The 23,610-nt window shown below is 54.1% G+C and overlaps 1 protein-coding gene across 1 annotated transcript in view; it reads left to right on the top strand.

The window, feature by feature from the left end:
- PLEKHA6 (pleckstrin homology domain containing A6) overlaps window positions 1-23,610 on the top strand; it is a 119,098-nt gene that overhangs the window by 87,120 nt on the left and 8,368 nt on the right. The window contains exons 6-18 of the mRNA XM_007470658.1: window positions 43-143; window positions 3,819-3,961; window positions 5,492-5,974; window positions 7,149-7,665; window positions 14,007-14,075; window positions 15,306-15,386; window positions 15,673-15,822; window positions 16,602-16,697; window positions 18,040-18,151; window positions 18,715-18,854; window positions 21,261-21,390; window positions 21,590-21,696; window positions 22,570-22,743. Of these exons, the coding sequence (XP_007470720.1) occupies window positions 43-143; window positions 3,819-3,961; window positions 5,492-5,974; window positions 7,149-7,665; window positions 14,007-14,075; window positions 15,306-15,386; window positions 15,673-15,822; window positions 16,602-16,697; window positions 18,040-18,151; window positions 18,715-18,854; window positions 21,261-21,390; window positions 21,590-21,696; window positions 22,570-22,743 (2,303 nt within the window). The remainder of the gene's footprint in view (window positions 1-42; window positions 144-3,818; window positions 3,962-5,491; window positions 5,975-7,148; window positions 7,666-14,006; window positions 14,076-15,305; window positions 15,387-15,672; window positions 15,823-16,601; window positions 16,698-18,039; window positions 18,152-18,714; window positions 18,855-21,260; window positions 21,391-21,589; window positions 21,697-22,569; window positions 22,744-23,610) is intronic.

Below are 23,610 nucleotides of genomic sequence, written 5' to 3'. Positions count from 1 at the left end.
CCGCACACACACATCTCACTTGTGCCTCTATTCCCTTGACAGATGAGAAGGAGGAGACCGTCCTGGGCAGCATCCCCCTCCTGAGCTTCCGGGTGGCTGCGGCGCAGCCCTCAGACAACATCAGTCGAAAACATACCTTTAAGGTCAGTTGGCCTTCCTCTCCCAGGTCAGGTAGGGGAGGGAGGCCGGCTCTTCTAGAGCGTATAAGAATGAAACAGGATCAAGAGCCACCTCCTTAGGAACCCCAAGTGGTAGTACTGGGGGGAGCAGGCAGTGGTCCCTGGGCTCAGTGCAGGCTGTTGTGAGGCTGTGCCGGGACCCCTTCCTCTTCTCTCCCCAGGGTGGGCCTGTAGAGATGAGCTTCAGTGGTACCACAGTCTTTCCTGGGGGACAATTAGTTATGTGCTGAGGCCATGGACCCTCTGCCCGGTGGCCTGGCACCTAGGAAATCCCTCACGGCAGAGGCAGGAACCGTGGCCGGGTGGGTTTCTAAGATCCATTCTGGAAAGTCTTCCTCCCCACTTTGGGCCCAGGGAACTAGAGCCCCAGTCAAACTTACTCAAAGGGTCTCAGATGTAAGTTGTTCACTACTATTCAGTGTACGGCACGTTCCCACCGGCCCATGTAAGGGCCCTCGATTTGTCATTTGTCCTCACTTTCCTTTTTATCCCTTTGCCCTTCAGCCCTGCTGCCTGCACCCTGTCCCCTCTCCAGCCCTTGTCATGGGCCAGCACCCTAGTATTTTTGCCACCTTGTAAAATGGGTTTTGTAGGCCTGTGTTTTTCAGTTTCTATAAACGACATGCTCTAATTTAAAAAAAAAAAAAAAAGAAATCTTTGCAGAAAGTTAGGAATTGAGTTTCATTATAATTGAAAGCTACAAACCTCACAGAGACACAGTTTGAGGAAATAAGGGCCCAGGGAGATGAACCTCACCTGCTTGCTCAGTGCCACTGCTCGGAACCCCTGGGGGATCCACCCATCAAAGACGGGACTGCAGCTGTCTCATCCTAGGCCAGTGATTTTCCACATTTAAAAATTCATGGCCCATTAAAAACAATGAAAATTCCATGCCCTTTTTGTATTTTGTGATGCAAAGATCATAGGTTCTTTTTCATTTTCCAAATATAAAATTATGATATCAACCATGCATTTTCTTAGTACAAAGCCCTCTCTCCCCCAGTTGAGAATTGCTGTCCAAGACCCTGAAAACCCAGAGGTTACTCGAGGGCAGCATCCGAGTTCCTGGGGCCCCAGAGACTCTGCCCTTTCTGTCCTTCAGCTCTGGTCACCTGGCCACAGAGAGGTGGGCAGACACATAGATGCTGCTCTGGGGAACAAAGAGGGACTTCTTAGGCATATAATTAGTTTCCAGCCTCCAAGGGTCCTGTCTGCAGAATGAATAATCAATAAAACGCTGGCTCCAGGGAGCCGGATTTTAGCTGGGGAAATAGGAACAGGCTGTTTAACCAATAACAAACAGGCCTGCTGTACACAGGCACGCACACACTCCCACACAGTCAGACAGCCTGTCTTATCCTTCCCCTCCAGACCTGCGTGCGCGCGCGCGCACACACACACACACACACACACACACACTCCAGCTCGGGAGCTCTGCGGGCAGCCCCGTTAGAACAACGTCCCGGTGACTGACACACCCCTCCATAAACCCCAGATCTCTGTGCCCATCAGCCCCTCTCCTCCTTCCCTTTCCCCTGAGGAGTGCACTGGCTCTTTAAAAGCCAACTCTGAGGGCTGTGCTCAGTGGCCCACAAAAGGTTCAGATTGTGGCTATTCAGTGGCCTTTCCCCAGGGAAGGGAGGGGAGATGAGACAGATGGGAGGCTTGTCCTGCTGCGGTCACCAAGCGAAACCCTCAGATGGCCAGTAATGAGCCAGCACTGTTCCCACCCAGCCTGCTGCTGAATGGCCTTCCTCTGTCCCTGCACAGCCCCGTGGGGGCTCTGTGGGCTCATCCATGGGGGCACCTCCCTCAATTCTCTGGTCCCCTTTCATGCTTCCAGGCTGGTGCCCCCTCCTGGCTCCCCATCAATCACCCTGTCTTTTCCCAGGCCCTCTGCCTTCTCCTGTCACAAGCTGTTGTTCCCGTGCCTTTGCTCTCTCCTTGTTTCCCCATGGGTATGTTTTGTCCTCCAGCTTGACCGTGAGCTCTTCAAGTGCTAAGAGCATGTCTTTGCTTTCCCTGTGACTGGTGCCCAGAGCAGAGCTCTGCACACACAGGATGCTCACTGGATGCTTAGCAAATTAATTATTTGCTGCCACTCCTACCAGCCCAGGACACACCCACTCGTCCCACCTGTGTGTCTCTCCCCTCTACAATAACCCTGTGTTCTCCACCCCAGAGGGCTTACTTGGGCCCCTGCTCTCCATATCCCTGTGCAGTTTCAACCCCCAGATGCCTCTTCACAACTTCACTGGCTTTTCGTCAGCACCTCCCTGTCTCTGCCTACCTGCTTGGCAGCCCTGCTGGAGGGTGGGGACTGGCCGGATCCAGAGGAAGGAGGCCCATCTCTGTCCTCAGAGAAGTAGGATGCTCCCTCACTGGGTAATGGCTCCTGTGGAAAGACATCATGTGCTGGGGAAGGTGCTGAGGAGAAGTGAAGGTCCGGCTGGGAAAGCACTCGAAGGGTGTGGATTTGACACTGTTGCTTAGGAGAACCCTGGAGCTTGGTCAGAGGAGCCCTGTTTTCTCTCCTTCCAACCCCCAGAGACCCAGGATTTAGCACCCAAGGGGTCATAGGCCAAAGTGAAGTTCACATCTGAGACTCTTAAACACTTTTGGATCTCTCATGTTGAATGGGATGAACAAGGCTAGGTGCTTTTTCTGGGAGATTTGTCTCACCTAGGAAGTGTTCTGAGACCCCAGAAAGAATCTAGCACTGGAGCGTCTTTTCCTCTTGGACCCTCCCCCATCAAACAGATGCATCAGTTAAGGCCAGAGCAAAATCTCGAGTTGTTTACAGTTGCAGGGCTGGTCGGGAACAGAGCTAGGATTAGCACTGGGCTGCCCTGCCTTCTCTCCTCAAGCAACCCGGGTTTGCCAGGTGCAAGCTGTCCACCCCCACTCCTGGTGGGCTGACCTGAGCCTTGCTGTGTGCTGTGGTCCCAGTGGTGACACTGAGTAGAAGGGGCTAGTGTGAATAGCTCCCCACTTCCCTCTGCTCCTCAACATTCCTGTCACGTCTCCTGTCTCTCCTTCTGGTGTTCGGTTGACCTGTTCTCTGCTTCTCCTTCTTCTGGCCGCGTGAGGACCCCTCCTCTGGACAGGAGCTCGCTTCTGGGTTACCGCCTGCTGCGCCTGCTTGCAGCCGCCAACTAGGTAGCGTGCTCTGAGTGTCTGTGCATGCCCCCCGCGTGGCCGTGCTGTCCCGCTGCGCGGAAGAGAGTGCCAGCTTCTCAGAGGCTGAGCTGGGGCCGAGACTGGCATGTGGTCGGGGTAGGGGGGCACCTCTCCCAGGCATGGGGTAACTGCCCTTCAAATCAAACATGGAATTTGATGGGAGAGCAGGCGAGGTAATTGTCCCTCAGGTGGGGCAGGTCAGCTTACCTGGCCGTTGGGCTGCCTAGTGGTGTCCAGAGAGCTAGTCCAGGCAGATACTTGGATGCCAGCTGGGGCACTTGGGACAGCTGTGGGCCTCCTCACATTGCCCTGAGCTCCATATGGGGCGGAGAGCTGCAGGTCAGGGGGACGACCTGCCTGACCACCTGTCCTGTGGGCGTGGGTGTCTTCTCCCCACAGGTGACTGTGTGCTGGGTGGACGAGGCTGGGGACAGTTCCACGCACTGCCTCTCCCCACAGGCTGAGCACGCCGGGGTCCGCACCTACTTCTTCAGTGCCGAGAGCCCCGAGGAGCAGGAGGCCTGGATCCAGGCCATGGGGGAGGCTGCCCGAGTACAGATCCCCCCAGCCCAGAAGTCGGCGCCCCAGGCCGCATGTCACAAGTGAGTGCCGGGGACCGGGCATAGGCATGAGGACTGCTATTAGAGAGAGAGAGGAGGAGTGAAGAGGTGCCCATCTCTGTGCCCTTGCTGAGCCCAGCACGTGGACTTGAACCTCTGAGAACATGTGAACCAACTCCTTGCCTCCCAGCAGCGTGCCTGGCTAAGTGAATTCGGAGCCTGTAGTCTCTTTTCCCCTGGCCAGCTCCTTCTGTTCTCTCTGAGCTGGTGGAGGCCAAGAGAGAAGCCGGGTTCCATCCGGGCCTGGCCAGGAGCCAAAGACCAGGGTCATTTGCTCGTTTTGTTATGCATACAGCCTTTGTGGGACTCCGGTTTGAATCCCAACTTGAACACTTGCCCACTGTGTGACCTAAGTGTAAGTTACTTAACCTCTGACCCTCAGAGACAATAATTATAATCCTACCTCATAGGGTTGCTGTGAGGACTCAGCAGTATGGGTAAACTGCTTGACAGGCAGCAAGCACTCAGCATGTGACTGCTCCTGTCACTTCACCCCGTCATCACCCGCAGTCTCAGCACCTGTCTCTACTTGAACTGGGCATTGAGTCTTAAGTTAGGTGTTAGCAGATGTTAAGTTAGATGTTCCAGCAGAAGGAAGTTTTACAGTAGAGACTCCAAGTCCGTGTACCTGTCTTGAAAATGTTTACCAAGCAGTGTCTCAACAAGGATGCTTGACTATGTTGAATTGGGGAAGGTGTAGCGAAAACATTGTCATGAGATTCCATCTTTGCTTTGATCAAGGGGTGGAATTCCAGAACTTCACTCATTCTTTTCATAAATATTTACTGTAAATAGAAATGTGCATAGGGTGCTCGGAAAACAAGGTAGGAAAAGTCTGACGAGCTCCTACCTCATGGAGCTTATACTCTCGTAGAAAGTCCTAGAAGATGCTTGTTTGGGAGAGGGGAACTAGCCTCTTTCTATGCCTGTGAAGTTTGAGGCAGCAGCTTCAGCCCCTGGTGCGCCTGCCATGTTTGATCTCACACAGTCCTATCCACCCTGCCAACGAGGAGCCCAAGACTCGTGGAAGTTAAGTAACTTTCTAAAGGAGAGAGGGCTGACCTGTCACAAACCTCTGTAGCTGAGACATCAAGGATGGTTCCGATTATATGCAGTGTGTAGTGCACACCAAGTGAGGGGGGCTGGATCAGGGACAGACTACAGGAGACACCTAGTCTGGGTGAGGTTAGTCTCAGCCATAGCTAGGAGGCTGGACTCAAGGAGTGTCAGCAGAAGGGAGCGGAGGGTGACACGTGAGGAGGACCAGCAGGGCAAGACGAGCACATACGCAACAGGCCAGCTTGGATTATGCTTTATAACTGCCCAGGCTGGAGCAAGTATATAAAATGGTAGGATTTAGGAAACAGAATTGGAATTCATTGAACCCTGTTTCCATCACTGCCTTCCTGTCTGTCCATCTTTCTCCACTCCTTTTCTCCTTCCCAGTTTCCCCCCACCTGAACTCCATGCTGGGCTGGAGTCCCTTACAACATCTCCCTTGGCATCCCACAGCCACGAGAAGCCAGACTCTGAGAACATCCCACCCAGCAAACACCACCAACAACCCCCCCAAAACAGCCTTCCCAAGCCTGAACCAGAGGCCAAGACACGAGGAGAGGGTGATGGCCGAGGCTGCGAGAAGGTGGAGAGGAGGCCTGAGAGGCCTGAAGTCAAGAGCGAGCCTCTGGTGAAAGCCAATGGTGTCCACGCTGGACCAGAACCAGCCTCAGACCCGGGCAGCCCTTACCCAGAGGGCCCAAGGGTCCCAGGAGGTGGGGAGCGGCCCACCCAGCCCAATGGCTGGCAGTATAGCTCCCCAAGCCGGCCGGGGAGCACAGCTTTCCCACCTCAGGACTCAGAAAGTGGGGGGCACCGGCGGAGCTTCCCCCCACGTGCCAACCCCGACAAAATCGCCCAGCGCAAGAGCTCCATGAACCAGCTTCAGCAGTGGGTGAACCTGCGCCGAGGGGTGCCCCCTCCTGAAGATCTTCGGAGGTGAGGCCTGGTGGGGTGGGGTGGAGAGGGGATGGTGTTCCGGCTGGGGGCTGGGGCTGGGGGAGTGACATGGAGGCACCCTCTGTTGGAAACCTTCTGGAAGCCAGGCTGAATTGGGAAACCAAGAAAACCCCAGGATTCCCTGCTTGCCCAGATGCTTACTAACCCCATGGCTCCATCTGTAGAGTTTGCCCCCTGCCCCTGATTCTTGCTGTCTCTGCCTACTTACTTCAGAGGAAGGGACAGAGCACCCAGTGCCTCTCACAGGACGTTGGGCGGCCTGAAACATGCAGGCAGTCACAGAGAGGGGCCTTTAAAGCTGTTCCAGCCAGACATCCGTCCGTGCTTTCCACCCTTGACAGCATCCAGTGTTTCTACCAATGCGAGACTCACTAACTGCCAAGGCAACTCACTCCGTTTTTGAAGCTCTAACTGTTTGCAAGCCATTATTTATAAGCAGTTTTTAAAACAGAAAAACGTTGCCACTCATTGGCCCTAGGCTCTTCCCAATAGACCAATTTGCTTCTTTATCTAGTGACTGGCTTTCAAATATTTGAAGACATTTATTGGGCCTGATTGTGTTCATCAGGGCAAGTGGGGCTGCCGCTCCTTCCCTGGTGGTCTGGGAGGGCAGCTCACTGTGGTGGTCTGCCCTGCCCTGGGGAGAGCGCCCACTAGGGTTGAGTCCCAGGAACGGACTGGTTGGGCCCTTGACAGGATCATAAAATCGGCGAAGCCATCCCTTTGTCCCTCCTCCGTTGTCCCCCTCCAGGTGCCTGGTACACTCTAGTGTTCTCTCTGCTCTTAGCCTCTCTGGAAAGAATCTGATAAATTGGTTCATGCTGAGATAGAGATGGCTAATAAGGCTTAAAGTTTCTCCCCAGGGAGACAAAGAGACAAAGATGGAAGCTCTGAATGGTGAAATTTCTGGCCTCAGGGAACTGGTTGAGGGGGAGAGCTTTGAGGACAGGTCTTTCCTTGCACTTCTGGAGACAAGCCTCCGTGCCTGGGCAGTGGGCGCCCCTGAATGCTCGCAAGGTCAGCCTAGGGCACCATTCACCTAGTCAGACCCCACTCTCGGCTGGAGGACAAGGAGGAGGGGCTGGGGCACGGGCAGGTGGCTGGGGGCGTGCCCATTTTGTCTGGCTTCCTTACAAAGTCCTCTCTGTCTCAGTCCCTCTAGGTTCTACCCTGTGTCCCGTAGGGTCCCTGAGTATTACAGCCCCTACTCCTCCCAGTACCCTGATGATTACCAGTACTACCCGCCAGGGGTACGGCCGGATAGCATCTGCTCCATGCCGGCCTACGATCGGATCAGCCCACCCTGGGCCCTGGAGGACAAGCGGCACTCCTTCCGGAATGGAGGCGGCCCCGCCTTCCAGCTGCGTGAGTGGAAGGAGCCTGCCGGCTATGGGCGGCAGGATGGCACCACCTGGATCCCCAGCCCCTCCCGGCAGCCTGTCTATTATGATGAACTGGATGCCGCCTCCGGCTCCCTGCGCCGCCTGTCCTTGCAGCCCCGTTCCCACTCTGTGCCCCGCTCGCCAAGCCAGGGGTCCTACAGCCGCGCCCGCATTTTCTCCCCCATCCGCTCACCCAGTGCCCGTTTCGAGCGGCTGCCACCTCGCAGTGAGGACATCTATGCTGACCCTGCTGCCTATGTGATGAGGCGATCCATCAGCTCCCCCAAGGTGAGCCACCAGCCTTCCCCTCCTTCCTCAGCCCCTGAGATCCCCCGGAAGCCTAAGACGATCTGCTGAGAAGAGGTGGAGATGCAAGGGCATCTGGGGACATGGGATCACTGGGCTGTGTCAGCAGGACCAGGGATGCTGCCCAGGGGAAGCCACTGGCCCTGCGGTTCTGTCCATAGGAGAGCTGCCTTGGGGGATTTGCCTTGCCCCTGAGTAGAAACACTGCCCTCTGTGTCCATCCCCAGACTGTACCAGGAGCCCTAATTCTATATAAGAGGACAGAGAGGGTTCTATCTTTTCAAATCTTGAGGACCTGGACAGATCATTGCAAGGATATTGCAATGGTTAAAGGCTGTCCATTTTAGTTTGAAATCTGCTCTGGGACAGGTTACAAACATCCCTAACCTTGAACTTCAGTTGGTGGGGAAGTCCATATCCCAGCCGGACCCCCTCACCTCTCCAATCCCCTTTCTCTTCCAGTATGATTACCTGGGAGACAGGCGGCCAGTCCCTGCAGGACTGTTCCCCTACAACTACCCACCATCCCCCACGGTCCACGATAAGATGGTACGTCCTCTCCTCCCACTCCACTTCCCCTCAGGACCTCTCCTCCCAGGGCGGGGCCAAACTAGGGCAGCCGCAGGGATGCTCTGTGCCCAATGCCTGGCCCGTCTGGTCTTTAGCAGCCTCTGGATACCTCCTCCCTCCGGCCTGGACTCTAACCCCAATATAGAGAGTGGTGTCAGTTACCCCTCCTCCTCTGTGACACAGGGCAGAGGAGCAGGGACAAGATCTGGAAGCGTGAAATGTCCCCAGTTCTCTGAGTCTCAGAGCAACTCCCCTCCAGCATGCAGAGGGGCCTGGACAGGGGGCTTAGGCCGTGGGCTGGGAAGAAAAGTTAAGCTAGAGCTCCCCAAACAGGCATGATCTTCTAGTCTTCTTACCCCTAAGCGTACTTGCCTCAAGCTTGTCCTTGCCTGGAATGTCACTTTGGGGGAAAGAGACTAGAAGTCGGATTGAGGAAGAAAAGATTTTCCATACTGTGTCTCCTGCTACTTTCTCTCCCCTTTCTACTTGTGTCTCTTCCGGGAATTTGTTCTCCTGAGGACTTTTGTCTCCACCCGGAGAACTCGATGCAGATGCTCCACCTGGGGAGCTGGGGAAAACCACTGGAACCAACAGGCAGAATCCTTGTCCCCGACGGCCTGCCACTGACCCCTCTCTCTGAGTCTTCTCTGCCGGTGTCCAAACTCTATAGCCAAGACACACAGCAAATGCACCCATCCGGAAACAGTGGATTTTCCAGAAAACTCAGAAAAAGCTCCAGGAAGTGCTGACTAGATGGCTTCAGTGGTGCTTCCCTCTCCCAGGGCAGGGCCAGGCCGACCCAGGAGCCTCGGAGTGTGTCCCTCCTCTCGCTGGGCTTGTCCAGCAGACAACCTCTGTGGCTGCCCGCACCCTTCCCCCCTCCCTTCCCTAGACTCCTCAAGGCCAGAGAGGCCTCTCTTTGTCGCTGCCCAGCTAACTCTTAACTGCTTTGCTTCCTTTTTATTGTTTTCTTTTGTCCTGTTCCTGTTTGTTTGTGTTGCCGTTGGGCCTCGGGCTCCGGGTAGGATGAACTTTTAGACCTTCAATTGCAAAGAAACCTAGAGTATTTGGATCAGCAGGTAGGCAGAGCTGGTGCCCCTTACCATCCCCCTGCCCTCCCTTCACGTCTCCCTGCTCCTCCCCGCCTTCTCATCCCCCATCCATTTGACAACCTTTGTTGGCAAAACCAGGACACAACAAAGTGGCTTATATTTTGGTTTGCACCTTCACACCCCTTCTCTGCAAAGCCCTTTAGGGCAGCTGGGAGTTTCCTGGGGAAAGGAGAATTGTAAATTACCACATGAATAATTAATGTCACCGCCTATTTGTTCGACCCAGATGGAACTGCCCCCAGGGGGCAGGCGGGAATTTGCATTTTTGCTGGATAGAGTTGCAGAGACAGGGAGGAGCTCTGTGCTGGGGCCTAAGAGGCTAAGGATTTAGTTCAGCCTGAATCTGGGAAATTAGCCTATCCTATTCCACAGGTTGTGGTTAAACTCCACATTTTGTAAGCGAAGGACCACAGACCTGCCCTCCAATGATTTTTAAAATCATGGTAATTCGGTATATATGTTAGTTCCTCTGCTACTAAGTTCTTTTGTATGCACGGCTCATGTTTTCCTGAGAATTCAGTGCTGTAGGCAGAGGGAGTGTCATCAATCCAGTGTTAACAGATAAGCATCCTGAAGAGGCAATGAGTGTCCCCATGTGATGAAAGCAATCGGCTGCCTGGGCTCTCACCTTTGGCCACCTTGCCTTTTGAGACTAAGGAGGCTGTGATACTGGGTTTAGACAGGCCAGGGGTCAATATGCTGGGCAATTTATATGAGCACCTGCTCATATTCAGATCTGTGCTACAAACCATGGGGGACCTGGATGTGTACCAGATCCAGGTGGAGGCAGCCTGGGGTGGTAGAAATAATAATGTTAGTAATAATAATAATAATAGTGGCAGCAGTTACCGTAATTGGATGCTTCCTCCATGCCCTGCAACTATTCTAAGCATTTTACAGATCCTAACCTTTATAACAACTCTGCAAGGTAGGTATTGTTATTATCCCCATTTCGTAGGGGATATGATGAAACTAAAGCCCAGAGAGATCAAATAACACGCCAAGGACACACAACCAGTGAACAACAGAGCTTGGATATGACTCTGAGCTTTTGACTCAGTTTACAGCTGAGGAAGCATCTAACATGTGAAGAAGCTGGGGTTGAACCTCATCAGGATGATTTTGTGCTCTTAACATTGTAGAGAGAACCATAAACTTGATATCAGGGGACGTGGCTGCAAATGCTGGTGGTTCTAGTCACAAGCCATGTGACCGTCATCTCACAGGGTCTCGGTGTCTCAGTGAGGTCGTCCTCACGGGAGCCCTTGGGTACTGGGAAGCATGATATACACATTTTAATCGGCAGTGATGGCTCCTGGCCCTCAAGAACATTGCATTTTAGTCCCAGAAGGAGCATGTGGTGTTGACACCATAAGCATTCTAGTCCACGTGCGGATGACTCCCGGCAGGCCCTCCTGCCCGCAGCCCATCCACACTGCTGGCTTTCCAAGCATTCAGTGCAGATGGCAGGGCCCCTTCCTGGGGGCTTCTGCCCTCACAGAGGGGCTGCGGGCTTCAGAAATAACCTTTCAGAGGACCTCTCCCTACATAAACGATAATACTCTTAAAAGGCAGTCTTGTATGATAAGAAGAGTGCAGGACATAGTCAGACACTGCACTCTAGTTCCAGCTGTGCCATTTACGGGGATTTTTTTTTTTTAAACCTTGGTCTCTCTGGGTCTTTGTTTTCTCAATCATGAGACGGACATTGTAGGACCTGCCCTTTCTACCTCACAGAGTTATTGGGAGAGTCGGGTGAGAATGTATATGAGAGCACTTTGGCAGGCATTGATGAGGCCTATTGATTCCTACTATGATTATTTTATTGTTCTTTTTCTTCCAAAACTCAAAAATATTAATTGACCACCCTTGACCCCAGTGCTGTGTATAAGGTACGGGGTTAGGTGCTTTCTCACGAAATTTCTCTAACATTTTGGAGAGACAGAAGGTGGCACACAGGAATCCTCCTAGAGGCGAGGCCCACGTGGGCTGAACGATCCTGAAAGCCATAGCATGTGTGGGGGCAGAGGCCAGGGTGAGAAGACCCCTGCTTCCTCTATTGTTTCAGATCTACTGGTTGGGGAAGGAATGAGACCTGTGGGTGACCAAGAAGAGCCTGGGCCTCCCTTGCCCTCTCAAAGCCTGATGTGTTGGTAGATCTGCCTTGTCCTACACACATACACGTAAACACCACACACAGGACACACAGGTATGACACACAGGCAGCAAACATGAACATACACATACCACATACAATCACACGTACACCACACTGGCGCACCCCATGCACAGCAAGCACAGTCTCATGCACACGCACACGCGCACATGCACGCGCACAGCCTCTAAGAAGATAAGCACTGACTTGAGTTCAGATCCTTCCAGAACATGTGGTTGATGCACTGCTGACTTTTAACCATTTTGCAAAGACTCAACCTCATATTGCAATTGCTCTTTTAAAAGCCTTTTAAATAACACTTTATATCATAGAAAAAATTCCCAGCTGGGCTAAAGAAGTAGGAAAATCAGATCCTAGGAAAGCCTTTTAAAATGCTCCAGAGCCTGTGAACGGGGGTGGAGGGGCGCAGAAGCAAGGCTGCTTCAGGGCTGCCGCCTAAACAGGGCGAGAGGGAAATATGTGTGGGTCCGACAAAGATCGGGAAGACAAGGGCAAGAAACGTGGGGGTTCCCTGAACTGTGACCTGAGAAGATCTGCCCTCAGGTGGCTCCGGCCCTTCCCTTACTCACTGCCCCTCCCCAAGAAGCTTTTCCTGCACAACTCCCCTCTGTCTTCTGCTGCCTTCTCCGGGAGATCCACTGAGTTAAAGGGACAGTACGTAGCCAAGGACACTGCCTGATATGTTTACATTTGACGCTGTCACACTGGAAGCAGTGGGGGAAATGGTGGCGCTCCTGGCTGAGTTGGTGGCTCGCCTCCCTCCCTCCCTGACCCTCTCCCTCACCCTTCCTCTCTCTTTCGTTTTCATCTGGCAAATAGTCTTTCCCCCTCCATGTTCCTGATGATCCTTGAAGCATAAGGATAACACGTTGGGAGAGCAGTGTTCCAATCTCTGGTGTCCCTTTAACGTGGCTTACTTGCTTTGGCCTCCTTGTTTGCTCCCTGGCGCCATCCCAGATTGGCATGGATGCTACCAGCCCAGCTCTGGAAACCGTGTTTAGCAATCCTTTCTACTCTAGGGCAGAGGTGGGCAGGGTTTGGGAAGAGAGACCTGTGCCTTCCCAATGTGACGGCCCATCCAAAGAGCCGGTCACGTTTTCTTTAACATCGTTTCATTTAGTTCAGATTTTGGGAGATCGGACTTCCCAACTGCCTGTGTGGTCTTTGACCAAACCAGTGTGAGAAATGAGAGCCGGTCCAATGGGATGAGACCCACCACACTCAGGCACCCTGGGGAAGTGTCACTGGGCTGGGGCCTCTTCAGAGCCACAAGCGAGGGCACAGTGGCCTCCCAGCTCCCTTCTGTGGGCTTTCCTCAAGGGCAACTTCAGTGCGGGTCCTGAGATGGAGTTCACGAGGGGTGAGTGATGGGCAAGGCCAGGCAGAGGATGCTGGAGGCCTCAGGAGGAGCTGTCCTTTCCTGTTTCCTGGAAAGCAAGCACAGGCGGGCGTGGGGAGACATCTCTCTGTGGGTCTGAGTTTGAATCGTCTGTTCCTCCCTCTGCTACAGATGAGTGAGAGTGAGACTCTCATCAGTATGGTGAACCGCATGGTGGAGAACTCCTCCCCCAGGGCCCAACTCTTCATGCAAGTAAGACCTCTGCCTGGCAGCATGGTCCCTGTCAACACCATTTTTCGGCTGCTTGTGCATGGTCGCGTCCACCCATCAGGGATGAGTCCACTCCGCCTGCTCACCTGCCAGGCCTCATCTCCCAGGCTCAGCCTGGCCTCCCTCCTTTATTTTCACTGTGTCTCCACCATTCTTCACGTTCATGGGTGAACCCAGGCCCATTTCCCAGGCCACCAAAATAGCCAGCACTGACATCTCATTGCTATGCCAGGGATCGCAAAGCTGCTTTTTAACGTTCAGGACTTCTCTTTCATGTTTGGTATCTTCTTAACAGTTGTTGGGGTGAAGGACATGAGGGGTGTGATATGGAACCATCCAGTGACAGAGTTGTGTCGAATGTGCTATGGTTGCTGCATGTGTCACCAAGGGCAGGCGCCTTTGCTGGACTCAGAGACACAAGCCCTGGGGCTGGCGTTCAATCTCGTAGGGTGGTCGTTCTCAAATTCTTCCAATGCTCATTCTGTTCTCCCAGGTCTTATCCTTATCAAAAACAGCCAGGACTTAACTGCTGTTCTCATGGTTGTTACCAGAAAGCCATTGGGGAGCTACACAGCCCTGGAGCCCCTCTTGGCAGTAGATTTTAGACCTTAGCGGAGAGGAGATACAGAGCACGAGTGAGCAGCATCTCTACCTCCAGAATCAGCCCAGGACAGTTGGGGCGGAGCTTAGGCCGGGCTGTCCCACGCTTTCCGGCCAGGTCCCCAGAACAGATGCTACCTGAGGCGATGGGACTGTGGTCGGTGGCAGGAACGGAGCGAGACTGTCAGCGCTCCCGTCCCTGCGTGCCCTGCCTGGGCTGCCCTCTGCTGTGGTAACCGGCCTCCTGTTCCTGCAGGTCCCTCCATACCCAGAAGTGTTCCGGGACAGCCTCCACACCTACAAGCTAAACGAGCAAGACACAGATGTAAGAACAGCTCTCCCGCTGCCTCTGTCCACTCCAGCCCCTCCCGCTGCCCTTCTCATCCTCACTGTCCTCCGTGGGGGCTTCTCCTCCGTCCATCTCTCATCTCCTGTGGCCCTTCATACATTTCATTCCTGTCCTCTCTCACCGCAAAGACAACATTCTGCCTGGGCCTCCTCTCGTTCTTACCACTCACCCCTACCTCCCACCGTGGCTGTGTGTGTTTCTCCACTGAGTTCGAGGCCCTCTTATCTACAGCGCTGGCTTGTGCTTATTTCAGGAGCACAGACTTTGTTAGGAGGTAGAGCATGTAGTCCCCAGGTGCCTGGAAAGAAGAATGAGGCCTGGCTCCACCCTCAGGGAGCCTCTGGGCAGTGGGAGGCCCAGGGAGCAGCAGGCGGCAGCACAGGATTCATATGCTGAGCGGACTGTAACAGGGTCTGCAGGAGTGCGGGGCAGGGGGACCACGTGGGCTGGTGGAGGCCCAGGGACAAAAGAGGTGGCACGTGAGCTGGGCCTTGAAATAAAGGGCCCAGAGGACAAGATTTGGCCCACTAGAAAGTAGCCAAGGGGGTATTTGAGGAGTGGCATTGATAAAGGTGTGGGCGCAGGAAAGCACAGGTCTTCCCAGAAGACAAGTTTGGCCTAACCTGCCTTGCCTAGGTAGCAGATCTGCCCAGCAGGCAGGGGAGACGCTCTGTACAGGCAAGGACCAGACCTCAGAGGGAGCCACCATCAGCCATCCTGAGACTCTGGAAGGAGGAGGGGAGATCAGGGTCCTGTGGGACTAGGGAACCAGTTTACATTGTTCAACGGTTTTGCTAAGACTGTTGTTCAGAAACCGGCCTACGCCTCTAATTCATACACACCTGGAGGCCTAGGAGGCGAGGCCGTGTTATCTCCTGAACCCCTGGTGAATTGGAACCCCAAGAGGATGGGAGTGCAGAAGCTTAACATTTGGCTCTCAGCCCTCGCCCCTCTCAAGCTGACTCGTTTCCTCAGAGAATAAATTTATCTCCCCTCCCAATGGGTCTTTGGAGAGTCTCCCAAGGTGAAGACCATCTTCCTGTTCCCAGGAGCCTCCAAGGTCAAGGTGAAGGCCCAGGGTTCCTTGGCAGGGAAGAGGAGGTGGTATCCAGAGGCCAGGCCCTGCCAACCCAATTCCCAGGTCCCCATCAAACCGTGTTCTTCACTCCTTTCTTTCTCCCTCCCTTCCCCCCTTGGGGCCCCCAGAAGCTGCTGGGCAACTTGTGTGAGCAGAGCAAGGTGGTGAGGGAGCAGGAACGGCTGGTGCAGCAGCTCCGAGCTGAGAAGGTGAGAGCCATGGGGTGGCCCTGAGTGGGGCAGACGGGGGGCTGGCCCAGAGAAGGTGTGGATTGCTGTCTCCATCCTGACTAAGCTGATGAAGCTCTGCCCCTCCTTAAACTTCTGTCCTGCCCTTAATCAGACCTGCTGAAGCTCTTCTGGGGACCTTAGCCAGTGTGAGGGAAACCTCCACTAAGCTGCCTGGTTGAACCCCTAGGGCTCAGGCCTCTGCTGCTGAAAGCCCAGGAGAGGAGATATCAAGGCCGCTCATAGCCATTCCCCTGCCTTTCTACAGGAGAGCCTGGAAAGTGCCTTGATGGGGACCCATCAGGAACTGGAGATGTTTGGAAACCAGCCTGCCTACCCAGAGAAGCTGCTACACAGGAAGGAGTCGCTGCAGAGCCAGCTCATCCACATCCGGGTGGAGCTGTCTCAGGCAACCACGGTAACCTGGGAGCTGGGTGTGTGCCCCCACCCCGGTCAGCACCTGCAGCGGGGAGCCACCCTCCCAGCTGTGCTCCTCTAATTCCTGTTCTCCTCTGACGGCGAGAGCAGGGTGCTGTCTGCGAGGGGCATAAACAAAGACCTTAACACTGCCGTACAAAGAGGCAGCAAATGTGCCAGCCTGCTCATCCCATTGAGTCTCCACCAGCGAGACTGGCTTTCTTCCCACAAGCCGTATCTGCACCAGGATTCATTCAGGACAAAGTGACGTTGAGGGCCACTTATTTCCTTGGCTGCTCTAACAGCTTTGCTGCCCTTTTCCTCTCCCCTGGAGAACCAGGATACCGGCAACACACCACCCTGGTTACTTCCCAGCAGGCACAGGGCAGACCCTCTGACACAGAGAGCCTCAGCAAAAGCCCCAGGAAATTGTGGCCCAGAGGGAGGAAGGTCTCTAACCTCCAGAGAACAGGCACCCCCAGCTCTTTCCTCTTTTGCCCTCTACTCTCTATCACCCAATCTGAGGAGAACAGGAGGGGTGTGAGTGTGAGATTAGCCCCTTTTGGCCTGCCTACCATCCAGAGAGGATTCCGTTTTCTCTCTGGGCATGCAGTAGGCTGGGCTCTTGCACCTCCTAAAAGGCCAGTGTTTGGCTGTCATCAGAATGTCTCAGCCCTGTGTCCTCTCCCGTCCCTCTGGTACCCGGGCCCCAGGCCCTGAGGCAGGATGAGGAGGGGCGGTTTGGCGATTGCAGTTTCTCAGTAAGCCCTCCCCTTGCAGGCCCTGGCGAGCAGCACCATGGAGTACGAGGGCCTGGAGGCAGAGGTCTCTGCCCTGCACGACGAGCTCTGGGAGCAGCTCAGCTTGGACTTTCAGGTGAAGAGGCCCACAGGCAGGTGGGGCTGCTGTGGGTGCTTCAGGCCCTCCTTTGTCATTTTGGCCGAAAGAGACCACGGTGGCTTCCTTTCTTGCTTTAGAAATTTCAGAGACTTATGACCAGGAGTTGGTCCTGAGATGAAAGACAGGGTTCAGGTCCTCTGAGTTTCAGGGTGAAGATAATGTGGGATCGTTCTTTAGTTCCATCCAATCATGGGGGAAGAAGAAAAGTTGAAGCATGGGAGACTTTAACAGATATGTGACTGTAAACAAGATCATGATAAATACAAATCTCTGTCATGACATCAGAAGAGTACGCAGTGTGGGAGCCATCCCCCGGGGAACTTTTAGGTGGGAAGAGGCCTTTCTTTCTGGGATGGGTCAAAAACGCTCTGCTTGGAGGCAGGAGGATGGACATTCCTGGAGCATTCTCCTTCTTTTCCTTCCTCTGTCTTTTCTCTTCCCAGGCTCTGCCCCTTCTCTAGCTCGCTTTGCAAGCCCTGTCTCTCTGATGCAGTTAACACCCTGGTTTCCCCCATTTTCCTCCTGTTTCCCTCCTGGTAACAAAACTTTCCACCCAACCTTGCAGCTTGCTAGGTTAGGTTAGCCTCTGGACCAGAGGCCCCAAATGCCACCATGTTCTGTGGGCAAGCCTCACTTTCAACGCAAACATTTTGGGAGGTAGGATAGCGTCACGGTCAAGAGCCCCAGCTCTTGAGAGCAGATTCAGATGGTGGCCACACTGCTTACTAACAGATGGTCTTGGGCGTGAGCCTCTTCGCCTCTGAAGTGGAGACAACTGCTGTCCTTGCCTCGTAGAGGTGTTGTGCAGCCGCAGTGAGTTCATGTGTGCAAAGCACTCAGCACAGTGCCTGGTATGGGCGGGCAGCGGGGCGGGGAATGTTAAATGAAAGGTAGCTATTATTTTTCAGAGTGGACACTATAACTGAGTAGAATTCATGCATATCAAACAGTCGCACAGTATGTGAAACAAGACAGTAAACCAGAAGCTCTTGCCCCTGGAGAACAGGCCACCATCAGGTGTCCACCTAGAGGGGCGTTCACTCCAAGACCACCCTGAGCTCCCCTGGGTGGGGGGTGGAATCAGAGGGACAGGTTCTCACTCCCTTCGTTCTGAGGCCACATGTTCACCTAAAAGTGCTCTTTGCTGTGATGGCAGAGCCCTCTCCTCCTGCAATTCCGGAAGCCGAAGAGGCAAAGGCTGCCCATGAGAAAGATGAGTGTGCTAGAGGGATGTGTGTGTGTACATGGGCACGTGAAAGCTCCCGCCGGGACACTCCTTGGTAGCCACCTCCTTTGACCTGCTCTCTGGCTGTTTCAGAATGAGGTGCTCAACCGACAAATCCAGAAGGAGATCTGGAGGATCCAGGATGTGATGGAGGGGCTGAGGAAGAATAACCCGTCCCGGGGCACAGACACAGCCAAGCACAGAGGTAGGCGCTCTCTCCACCAGCCTCCTGGCTCCTGACCTCACCAGAAAAACCTCCAGTGTCTCTGGTCTCCATCCTACACCTGCCAACTCATACCTCTCCAGGCCCTCACACTGTGCTCAGAGCCAGTCAGGGCCTTCTCAGGGCCCCAGAAATTTCCCCCTGCCCAGAATAGACCAGATATACCAATCAGAGATGCTGTTGCGTCTAGATTCCTCCCCAGAACAGGTCAAAGAGCACCTGCACCTTCCCAGCCCCTAAGCCCATGGGCCCACTGGTGATCTGAGACCATTACCTTAGTGTCTTCCTTCAGCCCAGGGACCTTGGGCTGGCTTTCTGTGACACCTTTGAGGTAGTGGTGTCACTTCCATCCATTATCTTTTCCTGCCCAGCTCGCCTCTCAACGGCCAACCTGTGAGCCGGCCCGTTATAAGTCCCTTCAGCAGGCCCAGGTGGCCCTGAGACCCTAAATCCTCCCCTGCCTTCTCCACCTACAGAGCCCAGCCACACTCCAGTCCACACCCCTACCCATTCCCTCATCTCTCTCCTCTTCTGTTTCCCCAAAGGAGGACTTGGCCCCTCAGGCACCTACAGCTCCAACAGCCCCGCCAGCCCTCTCAGCTCCACCAGCCTCACCAGCCCCCTGAGCCCTTTTTCATTGGTGTCTGGCTCTCAGGGGTCCCCCACTAAGCCCGGGTCCACTGAGGTAAGCTGAGATCACGGAGAGGAAGGTGGGTGGGGGAGGGAGGACTAGGTCCTCATTTGCCTGAACTTATACAAATTCTGTGCCCATCTCTTCCCCAGAGGCCTCCAGTCGTAGTGTGCTTCATCTCTGTCTAAGGTAGTCATTCTCACGCCCAGTATGGTGACCCTCCCTCCAGACTTCTCCTTTACTTGTTCTCATCTCCAACTGTCATCTTTAGTTGCCTTTCAGGGAAGTCTTCCTGAGCACCAGGATGGTTAGCAGAGACACCAAACACTTAATAGGAATTTAAATCTAGGATTGTTCTGCGGGTGAGAGGGCTGAGGGTTGGTGTGGGGGGCATTTGCCTAGTCAGTCGATCAGCAAGTGTTTTCTGAGGCTCTACTCTGGGCAAGGGATGGTATGAGACCCTCTCAGAAAGATGCCTGAGGGCCTTCACCCACCCAGCGTCCAATGGGGACCAAGACCCATTCACAGTGAACAACCCTCCTCTGGAACGTGGTGGCATATGTCTCAATACTGAGCCACGTGGTTCAGATTGTAAATGTTCTGATGTTCCAAAGAGAGGGTGGAACTTAAACTGGGCCATGAAGCATTGGGACAGGTAGTGGAACAAGGGAAAGGCATTACAGGCTGGAGAGCTGGCGGAAGCAAAGGTACAGGGGAGGGCTGTGCCCAATGCGACATGGAGACAATGGAGACAATGAGGAGAGAGCTTCAGAGAAAATGGGGGACCAGTGCACAGGCGGGGGCTCAGTAGAGGAGGGCCTTGTAGGCCAGGCAGGGTTAGCTCTGGAGGTGGAACTCCATCCAGGCGACGGGTGGGAGTTTGGTGGTCCAGGGCCCCGCCCCAGGCTCCAGCAATGTTGTCGTCCGCCTCTGCTAATGCTCTTTTCTTCTGCTCTCACAGTGGCTGCTCTTGCTCCTCCTAATGCTCTGGCTTCTCTCTGCCTCAGGAGCCTGGCCCCCCGCGGCCTCCCCTCCCCAAAGCCTACGTCCCCCTGGAGTCTCCTCCCACCGTGCCTCCACTCCCTAGTGAGAGCCGCCTCTGGCCATACCCCAACTCCCCTTCCTGGCACCGCAGTGGCGAGACAGCCAGGGGTCAGGTACCCAACACCCTTGGGTCCTGGAGGGCAGGGACGGAGGGAGCGGGGCCCAGCAGGAGACCAAGTCATTGTTCCCATTCCGGTATTAATTTTCCCACAGCTCAGCTTCTACTGGCCCTCTGTCAGACTCTGGGATAAGCCAAGGGATGGCTGAGGCCCTCATACTGGTCCTCTTTCCCCTTTTTGCTTCCTGTGGACGATGAAAACATGAGTTGCTGCCCTACCCTGTGGCAGCCCATGGCTGTAGGTGGTGGGTTATGCCCCCATCCCTACCAGCATGACCAGACGATGGAAATCCAGTGACACCCCCCCCACCCCCCACTGGTGCCATTCCAGTCCCTTCCTGCCATTGTGCACCTCAGACCCCAATCCTCCCATGCTCTCCCTCTCCCCTTGCCTGTGTCTCTGCCTCGTCTATGTCCTCTGACTCTCATCAGCCCCTGAAGTGTAAGGATACAGACCCTTTTCTCCCCTGTTCTGGCTCCTCCTCTCACCTGGATCCCTAGCCAAGATCTAGGAGAAATATGCAGTTAGGCTTGGAAGAGGTTGCATGGTGAGTAGAAAGACTCCTAAAATAGGCTCAGCTACTTACTGGTAAGATGCACAACCCTTGAGGGTCTGCCTAGTGAGGTGGGCAGAGCAGGTATCATTGCCTCGGTTTTACGGACAAAGAAAGGTGATAGGACTTACCCGTGCTCTGTAGTTGGGCCAGAGCTGGAGTTTGTGACCTCTGGTCTAGTCTCTCTGTACTCCCCTCACTGAGAATTAATTCTTCATCCCCGTGGGAGGGGATGGCTCAGATGATGTCTGAGGTCCCTTTCTAGCCACATGATTCTGTGAGACCACAACCCAAATGCCCTTTTCCTTCCCACAAAGCTCATCTTATTCTTTTGCTCAAGTCTTGGGTGGGATCCCAACAGAATCCACAGACATCCTTGGCCTTGTAGCCCCCTCCTCCAACCATTCCTCCTCTGGCTCACAGCAAGTCTGTGCTTTTCGTGTTTGCCAGGAGGACTGGTTGGGCTGAGGGATCTCTCTGATGGGCCTCAACAGAGGCCCTCCTGGAGGCCCTGAGCCCTCATTCCCCAAAAGGACCACACATTGGCCAGTCTTAAGGTGGCATGGGTGGGAGGCTCCAGTGCATCCTTGCCCACTTCCCAGCTAGCACACACAGTTTCCCTGCCCCATGTTTTTTCAAAGGTTTGCACTCCCACCACTGCAAAACAAAGAAACACCACCAGGGACCAAACTCTCGGTGGTCACTCTAGCACCATCCATCCATCTTCTCATCCCTTCTCCCTAGCCCAAGGCAAGCTATGAGCAAAGCAAGAAAGACCCCCACCAGACATCACCCCTGGACACCACTAGAGACGTCAGCCTTGTGCCCACCAGGCAAGAGGTGGAAGCAGAGAAGCAGGCAGCTCTCAACAAAGGTACTTTCTGTTCCATCCTCCCCTGGAGGTGAGGCTAAGGGTCAGAGAAGAGCCCAGAGAGGGGCTCGCTCACATCCAAGGAGGTGCTTCCCTACCTGGGCCTCTCACCTCCATGGAGGGCGGGACTGAGCCTCTCTGAGAAGCAGGCTGCCCTATGTCCCTTTTTATGGGACCCACTGGCTACTGTCTCTCCCTGCAGTTGGCATTGTGCCGCCTCGGACAAAGTCACCCACTGACGAAGAAGTGACCCCATCAAGGGTGGTGAAGAGGAGTGCCAGCGGGCTCACCAATGGACTCTCCGCCCGGGTGAGCGCACGCCCACAGGCCCCAAGAGCTCGGGCAGGCCTGAGCTGGGCTGGGAGCCCAGCGGCCTCCGTGTGTCCGCCTATCTGTCACTGTTCAAGAAACCCAGGGCTAGAGGAGGAAGGTAGAACAAGAAGAAAGAAGGCAAGCAGAGGAGTTCTCCTTCAGGGAGACGCCACGGGACAAGGAAGCTATACATAATAAAGATATAAGAATATTTAACAAAATTATTGTAATGTGCCAGTGATGAAATACAAAACGCAGAAGTCAGTGGTCAGAGTCAAATGTGCTGACCAGAAGCACCGTGTCAGTTTCCTGGGGTTGCTAGGAAGTTAACAAAACACCACAAACTTGGTGACTTAAGACAATAGAAGCTTATTCCCTCACCGTTGCAGAGGCCAGCAGTCCAGAATCAAGGTGTCCGCAGGGTTGGTTCCTTCTGGAGGCTTGAGGGAGCCTCCATTCCATGCCTCTCTCCTGGCTCTGGCTGTTGCTGGCAATCTTTGGCTTGTAGACGCAGCCCCCCCGCCCCCACCAACTGCTGTCTCCACCTTCACATCACCTTCTACTCTACATGTCTTCTTTTTTTCTGTTTCCTATAAGGACACCCGTTATTTGATTTAGGGCTCACCCTAATTGAAGATGGTCTCATCTTGAGCTCCTTAACTTGACTACATCTGCAAAGACCCTATTTCCAAATAAGGTCACATTCACAGGTACTGTGGTTAGGACTTGGATATATCTTTTGGGGTCCACTCTTCAACCTGTTACAGGCAGGCTTCCCAGAGAAGGGAAATTTTAGGGGATTAGGGCAGATGAAAAATCTGGGTGGGGGGGTGAGGCACCAGTCAGAGCCCCGTTCTCCCACTACAGCAGGAGCGCCCCAAGAGTGCTGTGTTCCCTGGCGAGGGCAAAGTCAAGATGAGCGTGGAGGAGCAGATTGACCGCATGCGGCGGCACCAGAGTGGCTCTATGAAGGATAAGCGGAGGAGCCTGCAGCTCCCGGCCAGCCCGGCCCCCGACCCCAGTGCCCGGCCTGCCTACAAAGTGGTAACGTCCTCCCAGCCCCCACAGGCATGGCCTGGCATCTGCCAACACTGCCCATGCCCAGGTCCCCACCAGCCTGGCCTGGAGGGGTTGCAGGGAGGGAGGAGGTTTTAGTCAGGGAGAGACCAGGAAGGACCCAAGCTGGGCGCCTGGGAGACCTGGGGGACGCTTATCACCCACTGGGCAGAGGAGATACTACAACAAGTGTTTCCTTTTTTGTGTGTTTAAAGAAAACTAACTCACGAAAAGGAATGCCTTGATTATTTTGGCTGAAATGAATTATACAAAATTCAGTTAAGAGAGGTTAGTACAAAACCTGCAACCTAGAAGTAGCCGTCACTTGTTTCTAGAGCATTGGGCTGGGGGTTACTGGAGGTAATCATAGCTCACCATCACATGGCACAATATAAGTCACAATCCTTTTCATGTTATTTCATTTAGTCATTTCAAGGATGCTGGATTAGGAAGTATTACCCCCATTTTAGAGATAGGGAAACAAAGTCATGAGAAATTAAGGGATCTCTGGGCCACACAGCTATTAAGTGCAGAGCTGGGAGTAGCCCAAACTACTGGCCTAATTTTTCTTCCCATTAAATTTCAGAAATACAAGAAAAATCATGGCCCATGAGTCCTGCCCTCAAACAGTTTACATTCTAACTGGCAGACTGGAACTTCTAGCATATATGAAAAAGTTAGAGATCAATATAAGACACACTGATTCAGTTGCCCAAAATATTATATATGGCACAGGATGTGAACACAGGTCCAGCAGGATGGGGACAGAAGACAGGGATGAGACTTCACCGTGGGGCCCTTGTAGGTGGGCAGGCTTTGGGCGAGCAGCATGGAAGAAGGGGGGGGGGGGGGGCC

Source organism: Lipotes vexillifer, unplaced genomic scaffold (genome assembly GCF_000442215.2).
Source record: "Lipotes vexillifer unplaced genomic scaffold, Lipotes_vexillifer_v1.1 scaffold1122, whole genome shotgun sequence".
Lineage (NCBI taxonomy): Eukaryota > Metazoa > Chordata > Mammalia > Artiodactyla > Lipotidae > Lipotes > Lipotes vexillifer.
Note: the sequence above shows the minus strand (reverse complement) of the source record. Positions and strands in the feature narration are given on the sequence as shown.